The following is a 12169-nucleotide window of genomic DNA, read 5'->3' on the forward strand; positions in this document are numbered from 1 at the left end:
GTTAATCCAGAAACCCAGGAAACATTTTGAGGCCTGGGTTCAGACCCTGCCAAGGCAGATGGTGAAATGTGAGTTCAATTAAAATCTGGACATCAGATGATGATGTGCCATCTGGTTCACTAATGTGCTTTACAAGAGGAATCTGCTATTGTTACCTGGTGTGACCTACATGTGACTCCAGACCCACAGCAAAGTGGATGACTCTTAACTGCTCTCGGGGCAATGAGCAATGCATAATAAATAGTGGGCCAAGCAGAGACACCTACATCCCAAGAGTGAATTTTAAACCATTGAGACATTAGTCCCCCTCTCCCGAGAAGCTCAGCAATAGTTTAAAACTGATAACCTTTGTTCCTATTTCTCATTCGAGAGAATTTGTCTACCCCGTTGCTAATTTTCAACAGTTTGAAAATTCAGTCAGTTTACCCTCTTGAATCTGTTACTTCAGCTCTTCTCAGATCAAAGCATTCCTATTTCAAGGCTTCAAAATTGTTACCACTCCTCAGAGAGACCTGAGAGGGTAGGTCAAGATTGGGTTTTTTTTTGGGGGGGGGGGGTGCGGGGGGAGAGAGGGGTCAGGGGAGTTGTCGTTCAAGCACGAGTGCAGCGGTGGCTTAGAGGTAATGTCATTGGACTAATCCAGAATCCCTGGTTAACGCTCAGGGCCACACGACACCAGGTTACAGTCTGACAGGCTTATTTGAAATCACAAGCTTTGAAGAGGCTGTGCTCCAAAAGCTTGCAATTTCAAATAAGCCTGTTGGACCGTAACCTGGTGTCGTGAGATTTTCGACTTTGTTCACCCCAGTCCAACACTGGCACCCCCACAAAGTTTAGGAGGGACATCCCAAACAAGATAGATGGCAAAATTCGAATTGACTAAAATTGTGGAACCAAAGAAAAGACTACTCTAATGCCAATGGCAGGCAATCGTCATAAAGACCAACCTTGCACACTAATGGCCTTTAAGGAAGGAAATCTGTTGTCCTTACCTGGTCTGGTCTACTTGTGACTCCAGACCACAGCAACAGGGTTGACCCCCTCTGGGTAACAAATGCTGATACAAGCCAGCAATGTCCACATCCCGTTAACAAATGAAGGAAAAATGCGAGGCAGAGTTCTACAGTGTCCATTGCCCCACTTGGGGTCCTGTCCCTCACTACTTTGGGAAGCCCGGTCTAACAGTCATGGGGAAAATAACCACAGTTACGTGAAATACCCTCACAGGGTAACTCCAGGATGTTCTCATGGAGTTTGTATCTGACCTGATGCAGGCACCACTGGAGTACATAAGTGGAAATAGGAAGAATAACTCACAGCCAGGACTCGAGCAGGAATAAAACAAAACTTTCAGTTCAATTCAATTTCCCAAAGGCTCGCATAGACCAAACCTTCACATTAAACATCAAATTATAGAATATAAATCAGAGGAGGAGAACTTCAATGGTATAAAGGCACAAAATGGTGTCCCTTAGGTAAATGATGGCTCAATTGCCACGCCTCAAACGCCATTGATCAAAGCCTCATCCCAACCTTCTGGACCTGGACGATGAATGGTCAGAATTCCCGGCATTTCATGGACCACATTCTCCCTTCTCTCTGCGGCAGTTTGGAGGCCGAAGTGGGAGAATAATGATGGGGTTGCAGGAAAGTCGGAACACAACATTCCTCTACCCAGTGACTCAACACAACCCAAACTCTTCCTTTGAGCCAGGGGAGAAAATGGGCATAAATGGGTTGGTGGGGTTAGAGGGCTATCAACTCTGGTTGACCATCTCCATGGAGATCTCATCACATGAACACCAAACACCTCATTCCACTATTAGTCACCTGATCTTTTGAATGTCACCTTCGCCATGCACCCCCCCCCACCCCCCATCAAATTATTGGCCAGAGCATGTAATCATTATCCACTTCAATGATTCTTAATTTGTCTGTCAACTAGCCCTTTTCCACATTTGCACATGCAGGTGAATAAGCACAATCAAATCAGTGAAAGCATTCTCACAGCTACAACTGTTATCCCCGGAAGCGCTCACAACACCATCCCAGATGTTAACCTATGCCATCCACTGTTAATGAGGACACCCCTAGGATAACTCATCCGGGGCTGTGGGTGGGGTTAAACTAAAAATGCCCAAGTTGAGGATAGGCAGATTTTCCAACAGGTTGAGTCAGAAAGGGTCACAGCACCCAAGATGGACTCCAAACACTGGCCAGGCACCATCTAAGTGCTTAGCAGAGCAGGCACAAACAGCTGAATAGCCTCCATGCCTTCCTCTCCCAGAGGGTTTTGAACCTTGTCAGGGAGAGTTTGTGAAAGGGTGCTGGTGGGTAGAAATGAAGTTGGACAGAGTTGGGGAGAGGGAGCAAAATTGGCCGTTGGCAGTATTATCTCTACCATTCCCCGGCCTCTCAACTCCCACTCCGACTCCGACTCAAAGAAGATCAGGGGAAACTCGAGGACAGAGCCGCGTTGTTCAACGAGGAACTTTACATCCTGACAGATAAAACAAAGCACAACAGCTTCAGTTCATAACCACTGCTCCTATTCTATACAAATACTGCTCATAGCACAATGTTTAGCACCATTCATGGCTACTCAGATACTGAAGCAGTCCATGTTCAAATCCAATTAGATCTCGACAATATCCAGGCTCAGGCCGACAAGTGGCAAATAACGGTTTCACCACACAATGACCATCCTCAACAGGAGACAACCTAATCACCACCTAGCGACATTCAATGGTGTTGACAGCATCATCTCTACTCTTCCCCACCCCTCAAAACCCACTCCGACTCAAAAGAGATTGACGGAAACTGGAGTATAGTGCCTCATTGTTCAGTTGGGGACTTTACAACCAGACTGATTCAAAACACAACAACTTCCGTCATAACCACTGCTCCTATTCAAGACAAATACTGCTCATGGCTCTGCCAGGGCATCTACTTTTCCAGGCATTCTGTCAATGTCAGCTCTCAGTCAGTCAGCAAGGGAATCAGGGGTTACGAACGGGAAATGGTATTGCGGATTATTAGATCTCAGTGAAAGGGAGAACAGAGTCGATGGGCAGAATGGCTTATTTCTGCTTTTTGACTCAACCATCATCCCGTTCCCAAACTCAGCAGGTCTGGCAGCGTTTGTGGAGAGAGAAACATTTAACATTCGGAGTCCTGTCACCCTTCTTCAACTCTAACCTTGTTCGGTTCTAACCACAGGTCATCAATTTGAAATATTATTTACTGGACAGAAATTAATCAGGGTTAAGTCATTTCAGCATTTTCTGCCTGTAAGTTAGATCGTCATTTTATCAGAGATAAAGCGAGTTATCCTGAGATAAATCAAAAGGTGGGGGGGGGGGGGTCATAGGTTGATGGAAATGCGATACTGAAACTAGCAAAAGCAAGATCTGATTGGAAAAACTAACAGATAAAGTCACCATAGTCTTACCGGACCACAGGGCTGCTCTCTCATTAGACAGAGACGACTGGTGGTGGTTTAACCTGAGGGTCACCATACCTCAGGCGTGGGAAGAGTTTGAGGAGGAGGGCCCTTCATGGTAACCTCAGCTGCTGTGGGAATTGAACCCACGCTGTTGGTGCCACTTTGCATTGCAAACCAGCCATCCAAGCTAAACCAGCCCCTCCACAACCCCACCATAGCATACCATCTACAAGATGCACAGCAGCAACTCAACAAAATTCCTTCAACAGCTCCTTCCAAACGCATAACCTCCACAATCTCAAAGGGCAAGGGCAGCCAATGCATGGGAACACCATCAGCTGCAAGTTGCCTAACTCACCGTACTGATTTGGATAAATTTCGCCACTTGTTCACAATCACTGGGTCAAAATTGTTTCCGGATAGCACTGAAACCACACCAAATCCTCAGGATCTGCAGCTGCTCAAAACAGCATCTCACCACCACCACCTTGTCAATGGCGAGCGAGTTTTGAGAAGATTTGTAGCTCAGGTTGAGGTTCTGGATGTGAGTTTGCTCGCTGAGCTGGAAGGTTAGTTTTCAGACGTTCCGTCACCATTCTAGGTAACATCATCAGTGCGCCTCCGGTGAAGCGCTGGTGTTATGTCCCGCTTTCTAGAAGCGTGGCATTCCAACCGGAACTCCATCAACAAACACATTGCTTTGGAGCCAATGTGTTTGTTGATGGAGTTCCGGTTGGAATGCCACGCTTCTAGAAAGCGGGACATAACACCAGCGCTTCACCGGAGGGTCACTGATGTTACCTAGAATGGTGACGAAACGTCTGAAAACTAACCTTCCAGCTTGTCAATGGCTATTAGGGATGGGGCAATGAATGGTCATCTTGTCAATGATCCCTATATGCACAAATAAATAAAAACAAAACAAAGAGCAGAGGACTGGCAGAGGAGACACCTGTTTTCACTTGGTCATTGTTTGGTAGCTCGGGCCACCAGTAAGCCTTTACCCACCGGCAACCTGGGTGAGACACAAGCTCAGGATGGGAAGCAACACTCTTCTCAACGTGTTCTTGACAGTCAGGCCAGGTTTGATCAACTTTGGCCGTTACCTGACTTCTCCGAAAACCAGGAACTTCCAAGATAGCTGCCACTGAACGATGGTCAAACCGAAATAAAGGTCACAGTTCAATTAGATTTTTTATACATACACATGTAGAGCGCAAAATTTGATTGTCAACATAAACCAATTTAGTTTTAGCAGGAATATAGTTTATACCCTTTCATTCTTTCCTATCTTTCCAAATCCTAACAGGGTCAACTCTCTTCATCATGCAAAGTCAGTTCTGTTCCTGAGGGTTGATTCCTCTTGTAAATTGGTGAAGAATCCCTGCTCTCCACTGGCATTCCCGCATTATCTGGAAGAGGTTTAACATCTTGATTGCTATTTGCTGACTCACTGCACACAATGTCCCGTACACACACTCCACCTGTGCTGGGCAAGAGGCCTAGTTCACTGGGAGGAGCCTGGCCACAGTCCAGGCTCTTCTGTCCATTTTCTGTCTCTATCTCATCCAAGTCCAGTCCTGTCGCGGACTGGCTTTCTTCCGATTCTGGGACTCCAAGAGGCTTGTCTCCCTCTGGAGTCAGAGTTCCTTTGGGTTCTGTCCTCTGGTAGGTTGCCCTGCCTTCATCCTGCCTTGCAGTCTTCCCCTGACCATCATGGTGTAGTCTACCATTTCCACTGGAGCTAGGCCCGGCGTTTGGGGCTTCAGTTTGCTCCTCAGCACCTGTCTCAGTGGTTGCACTGTCCCCCCGAAGGTCTGGTAGTTGATCATGAATCTGTTCCTCTTCCTCTGTCTGCCCAGGAGGCTCAGGTGGAGGAGGCGATGGCTTTATGACTTGGTGGCACATGGGGCACGTTTTTTGGACATATAGCCAGCGCCGGAGGCAGGATGAATGGTAATAATGTCCACAAACTGTTACAACAGCTGCCCTCATACCCTGAGTGGAGAAAGAAAATGAAGCAAATGAGACAAATACTGTTCAATAACATACCGACCATAGCCACAGATGTTTTAGCGTCCATTCCCTCCACTGCCGACAGGGCAGTGTGGACCGTCTACAAGATGCACTGCAACAATTTGCCAAAAGGCCTTAGGCATGATCTTCCAAACTCTCAAACTCTACTAACCAGGGGAAGAGCAGCAGATACATGGAAACACCACCAGCTGCAACTTCCCCTCCAAGCCTGTCATCATCCTGGTCTGGAAATATATCATTGTTCCTTCAGCGTCGCAGATTCAAAAATTATGGCATTCCCTCCTTAATAGCATCGTGGGTCTACCTGCAGTGGTTTTAGAAGGCAGCTCACCACCACCTCCTCAACTGCAATCCGGTTCGGCCAATAAAAGCTGGCCCAGCCAGAGACAGCCAACCCCCAGTAGGACAAAAATCTGTCGCAGTACCTGCACTGTGAGGCTGAGATTGAGAACCTGGAAATGTAGGAAACAGGAACCAGAGAAAGCCATTCAACCCTTCAAGCCTGCTATGCCGTTCGATATCACTGAATCAGAGCAGGGCAGGGATGTCACTGAGAGGAATTCTGATAGATGGCACTGCGTTTACTACAATGGGGAGTGGATCGCAACAGAGAACCCTCAGTGACCGACATGAGGTAAAGCATTGAACCAGAGAGTGGTAGCGCTGTCGCTGAGAGGAATTCTGGGAAACAGCACTGCAGTCACCATGAGAGATAGTACGAACTGCTGATGCTGGAGTCAGAGATAACACGATGTAGAGCTGGATGAACACAGCAGGCCAGGCAGCATCAGAGGAGCAGGAAGGCTGATGTTTTGGGATGGGGCCCTTCTTCAGGGGTGGGGGTGGTGGAATAAGAAATAAATAGAGGGGGATGGGGCTGGGGAAGGTAGGTGGGATGGTGATAGGTGAGTGCAGCTCAGGAGTGGTAGGGATTGGTCAGTGAGGTGGGAGGAGTGGCTAGGTGGGAGAGATGATGATGGACAGGTCAAGTCCATCTTGCTGGTCTTGGGACGAGCCTGGGGGTGGGGAGATTTTGAAGCTCACAAAGTCCACATTGAGACCATTAGGTTGTAGACTGCAATCACCACAAATGGGGAGCGGATCATGACAGGACCAATCAACGAAAGGAACAGCATTGAATCAGAGGGCGGCAGAGGAATCACGGAGGAATTCTGGGAGACAACACCACAGTCAGTACAGCTGGTTTGAATATAGCAGAGGAACTGGTGTCAAGGATTGGTTAAATCCAAAACAATACATTAGTGCAGTGCTTTCCGCATCTCTACCTGCTAAACCTCCTGTAACCAAAACAAAAACACCACTGCAAGGAGGACAGGCAAGATTCTTATTTTTTTTAAAGCATACAAGGGCAGAGTATGCTCCTCCTGCCAGATGTGGGGTAATCTGACAGCGGTCTGGTGACCCAGACAACTTTGCAGGATGTGTTACCAGCTGCACAGACGGTATGGCTCAGTTGGAGAAGCAGCTGCACACACTGCAGTGCATACAGGGGGGAAAGAGAGAGTGGTAGATTCTAGCTTTAGGAAGGTGGTCACACCACAGGTCCAGACAGATGGGTGAATGCCAGGAGAGGCAGGGGGGCAGTGTAGGAGTCTCCTGTGGACATTCCCCTCTCAAGTAGGTATACTGTTTTGGATACTTTTGGAGGGGATAGCCTCTCCGGAGATGGTACATGCAGCAGCCAGATCTTTGGCACCACAAATGCTTCTGCTGTGGAGCAGGTTGGGACAAAGTCCAGGTGAGCAATAGTAGTGGGTGACTCGATAGTCAGAGGCACAGTTTCTGTGGCCATGAATGAGCCTCCAGGGTGGTTTGTTGCCTCCCTAATGCCAGGGTCCTGGATGTCTCTGAGCAGGTGTAGGGCATCCTGAAGTAGGAAGGAAAATAGATAGAAGTCATTGTCCACATTGGCACAAATAGGAAGAAGGAAGAGGTCCTACAAAGACATTTCAGGGAGTTAGGTAAGAAACTGAAATGCAGGACTACAGAACAGTAATCGCAAAATTCCTACCTGTGCCATAGGCTAATGAGGCTAGGAACACAGGGAGAGTACAGCTGAACACATGGCTACAGAGCTGGTGTAGGAGGGAGGGCTTAAGATATAGGGGTCATTGTGATGTCTTCAGGGGAAAGTGAGTCCTGTACAGGAAGGATGGGTTGTACCTGAACTGGAGGGGCACCAATATCCTGGGTGGGAGGTTTGCTACAGTTCTTTAGAAGGGTTTACACTAGTGTGGTGGGTGGTGGAACCGGAACAACAGGCCAGTAAGTGCAGGGACTGTAGCCAAAGTGAGGCCGAGATATGCATTGCACAGGGTAACAGCAGGCAGAGGGAAGTCATGGGGCTCAGAGGGACTGAAGGTCTGGAGTGTATTTACTTCAATGCAAGTGGTATAACAGGTAGGACTGATGAACTAAGGACGTGGATTACTGCATGAAATTATGATGTTATTGCCATTACAGAGACACGGTTAAAGGAGGGACAGGGCTGGCAGCTTAGCATTCCAGGGTATTGCTGTTTTAGATGGGACAGAGAGGGAAACAAAAGGGGTGGAGGGAGTCACATTGCTGACTGGGGATCACATCAGAGATGTGTTGAGGGAGAACACATCGGACAGATATTGCAGTGAGGCATTACGGGTAGAGCTCAAGAATAGGAAGGGTGAAATCACAATGCTCGGAGTTTTCTATTGACCCCCCAACAGCCCACAGTAGGCAGAGGAGCAGACTGGAAAGTCTTAGATACTGCAAAGTTGCAAAAAAAAAACGGATAGTCGTGGTGGGTGGCTTTAACTTCCTTCTTATTAACTGGGACTCCCTTAGAAGGGGCTCGGATGGAGGGCAATTTGTTAGATGTGTCCAGGAGGGCTTTTTGAGACAGCATGTTGACAATCCAACCAGAAAAGAGGCCACTCTAGACTTTGTATTAGGGAATGAGCCAGTACAGGTGATCGATGTTTCAAGAGGACTTAGTGAACAAAACTCCATAACGTTTCAAGTAGTCATGGGCAAAGCCAAGAGTGGCCCTCAGGTGAGGGTGTTTAATTGGGCAAGGGCCAAATACAATCCAACTTAGACAGGAACTGGGGAATGCAGGCTGGGAGCAGTTATTTGAGGGCAAATTTACATCTGGCAGGTGGGGGTTTTTTAAAAGACCAGCTGAGTAAAATACAGGGCATGAATTTCTCCACAAAACTGAAGGCTAGGAATGGCAGGATTCAGGAACCATGGATGACAAGGGAAATTGCAAACTTAGTCATAAGGAAAAAGGAAGCTACAAACTGACAAAGCCTTTGAGGAGTATAGAGAAGTTAGGAAGGGACTTAAACATGGAATTAGGAAGGCTAAAAGGGGCCATGAAATGTCTTTAGCAAACATGGTCAAGGAGAATCCCAATGCTTTTCTGCATATATTAGAAGAAAGTGGGTAGCAAGGGAAAGTGTCGGCACAATCAAGGATAAAGGATGGAAGTTTTGTGTGGCGGCACAGGAAGTGGGACAGATCCTTAATAAGTACTTTGTATCGGTATTCAGCAAGGAGAAAGACATGACTGATGTTGAGGTCAGGGATGTGTATGTGAATATGCTACAGAATGTCAATATATTGAAGGAGGAAGTTTTAGATATCCTAAATTGCATTAAGGTAGACAAGTCCCCAGGGCCAGATGGGATCTTTCCCAAGTTACCACGAGAGGCAAGGGAAGAAATAGCTGGGGCAACAGCAGATATCTTCACATCCTCTTTGACCACAGGTGAGTTCCAGAGGACTGGAGATTAGTCAATGTTGTTTCCTTGTTTAAAGAAAGGAAGCAGGGATAATCCAGGAAATTATAGTGTGAGGTGGGGAAGTTCTTGGAGAAGATACTGAGGGACAAGATGTATGCATATTTGGAAGAAAATTGATTAGTTAGTAACAGGCAGCATGGTTTCGTTCGGGGAAGGTCATGCCTCACCAACCTGATCGAATTTTTTGAAGAGGTAAATAATTTATGAGGGAGGAGCTGTGGATATAGTTTATATGGGCTTTAGTAAGGCATTTGATAAAGTCTCACACAGCAGGTGATACATAAAATAAAACCACATGGGATTCAGGGGGGTTGGCTAGATGGATACAAAACTGGCTTGGCCATAGAAGAGAGGGTCGCATCGGAAGGGTGTTTTTCACAATTCCGAGGGTGGAATCGAACATCGGCCCCTGGCGCTGAGAGGTAGCAGAGCTAACACTGCGCTACCGTGCTGCCCCGAAGGCGTGTAAATCCTGCATGTAGGTTCCTCAACCTGCTCTCATCCCTTTACCTTCCAACATCCGCGCCCTCTTCCCAAAAAACCCACCAATGGAGGTGCAAGGACCCACCTGGTAGCAGATGGCACAGACATCAGCATAGTCGTCAAGCTGCTGCTGGGAGGCACGGGGCAGTGAGCTGATCTTCTGGGCAGCCTCTCTTCGGAGGACGAAGCTGTTCCAGCCGGCGCGGGCACGCAGCCAGACGTTGAAGTAAGAGTGCACGACAATGACCGAGGCCCCCATCCAGCTCCACTCCCCGAAGATGGACTCCACCACACCGTAGGCCACAACGCACACGGCCACGAGGAACTCCAGGATCCGGCACGAGCTGTTGACGTAATAGATTACGTCCTCCAGGTTCTCGATGGGCTCCCTCCTCAAGTCTTCGGTCACAAAAAGGCCGTAGATGAAGATAGTCCCAGTAACCTGGAGAAAGGAGTCTCAGTCAGAGCACTGCGTGATTCACTGGTGGGGTGGGAGGGGGGGTTGGTTTGAATTGCCTAGTATTTGTTCAAGTGAGTCTCACTGGATTTATTATTCATTCTGGGCGAGCAGGAAATACTTGAAATAGTGACAGACTGGGAAGCAATTATGTCTAATGAATCTAGGTGTCCCTGTTCACCCAAGACCATAAGATATAGGCGCAGAATTAGGCCGTTCGGCTCATGGGGTCTGTTCCAGCATTTGATCGTGGCTGATAGTTCTCAGACCCATTCTCTAGCCTTCTCCCTTTAACCCTCGATCCCCTTACTAATCAAGAACCTATCTTTTTTTAAAAAAAATCATTCACAGACTGTGGATGTATTTATTACCCATCTCTAGCTTTCCTGGAAGGTAATTAAGAGTCAATAACATCACTGAGAGGATAAGGTAAGGATGGCACATTTCCTTCCCCAAGGGCAATTTGACCAAGTGTGGCATCAATGACCTGAAGCAAAACTCAAATGGATTGAGGGGAGAACCCTGTAGGAGACATGCCTGGCACAAAGAAATATGTTTTTCTTTGGAGGTCAATCATCATAGCTGCTGGACTCCTTCAGGGAAATAGGGAGGTTTGCTGATGATTGCAAAATATTCTGCACCATTCTAACCTAATCTAATCATTCACAACTCTCCAGATACGGAGGCAGTCTTTGTCAAAAATGCAGCAAGGCCTTATCAATGTCCAAGCTTCAGTTGACAAGTGGAACGTTGCATTTGCGCCACACAAGAGTCAAGCAATGATCATCTCCAACAAGAGAGAATCTGACCTTCGCCCCGTGACAATCAATGGTGTTACTACCGTCACCGATTCACCCACTATCAATGTCCTGGGTGACACCATTGACGACATACTGAACCTGGACTAGCCATACAAATACCGTGGCTGCATGTCCGAGGCCTGGAATACTCTAGCAACTGACTCACCTCCTGACTCCCAAAGTCTGTCCACTGTCTCTAAGGCAGGATCGTGATGGAATATTTCCCACTTGCCTGGATGGGTGCAGCTGCAGCACCACAAGAAGCTTGACGCGATCTATTAGGCGGGGAGACTAGGACCCGTAAGCACAGCCTTAAAATTACAGGGAGTAAACTTAAAACTGAAATGACACGACAATTCTTCAGCCAGAGAGCGGTGGGCCTGTGGAATTCATTGCCACGGAATGCAGTGGAGGCCGGGATGTTGGATGCCTTCAAGGCAGAGATCAACAAATTTTTAATCTCACAAGGAATCAAGGGCTACGGGGAGAGTGCAGGGAAGTGGAGTTGAAATGCCCATCAGCCATGATTTAAATGGTGGAGTGGACTTGATGGGCAGAATGGCCTTACTTCCACTCCTGCGTCTTATGGTCTTATGATCCAGGATAAAGCAGCCCGTGTGATTGGCACCACATCCACAAAAAAACATTTCACCACCGGCAAAAATTCACCAAGCTTGCTCCAAAACCACGACCAATTCCATCTGGAAGGACATGGACGTGTAGATGGGAAAACCACAATCTGAAAGCTCCCTTCTAATCACATATCACCTTAACTTGGAAATGTATCACATTTCCTCCACTGTCGCTGGGTCACAATTCCGGAACATTCTGCCTAACCATATCATGGTTGTATCTAATGATGCAATAGTTTAAGTAGGCAGACCACCAGCACCACCTCAAGGGCAACCAGGGATAAACCGTTAAATCCTGCACCAACTAGCAACGTTTACAACCCCCAAATGAATTTAAAACAAAAAATGACCTCAAACACTAGCTGGGCAGTAACAGCACGGGATTAGATACAAAGTAAAGCTCCCTCCCTATCGTCCCATTAAACTTACCCAGGAATTTCTTCTCCCAGAGGATAGTGAATCTGGATATTCCTTATTGCAGAGATAAATGGGTCAATAAGTACATTCAA

At 47.3% G+C, this 12169-nt stretch overlaps 1 protein-coding gene across 14 annotated transcripts in view; it reads right to left on the reverse strand.

Annotated features, from left to right (window-relative positions):
* Positions 1 to 4221: 4221 nt before the first annotated feature.
* LOC125459155 (RING finger protein 145-like) overlaps positions 4222 to 12169 on the reverse strand; it is a 175897-nt gene continuing 167949 nt past the window's right edge. For all 14 annotated transcript variants that reach the window (XM_059650502.1, XM_059650505.1, XM_059650493.1 and 11 more), the window contains 2 exons: positions 9857 to 10213; positions 4222 to 5443 (listed from right to left, as the gene is read on the reverse strand). In XM_059650502.1, coding sequence (XP_059506485.1) covers positions 4757 to 5443; positions 9857 to 10213 — 1044 coding nt within the window. In that variant the 3' untranslated portion in view covers positions 4222 to 4756. The remainder of the gene's footprint in view (positions 5444 to 9856; positions 10214 to 12169) is intronic.

The sequence above is a fragment of the Stegostoma tigrinum genome, chromosome 1 (assembly GCF_030684315.1).
Source record: "Stegostoma tigrinum isolate sSteTig4 chromosome 1, sSteTig4.hap1, whole genome shotgun sequence".
Classification (NCBI taxonomy): Eukaryota; Metazoa; Chordata; class Chondrichthyes; order Orectolobiformes; family Stegostomatidae; genus Stegostoma; species Stegostoma tigrinum.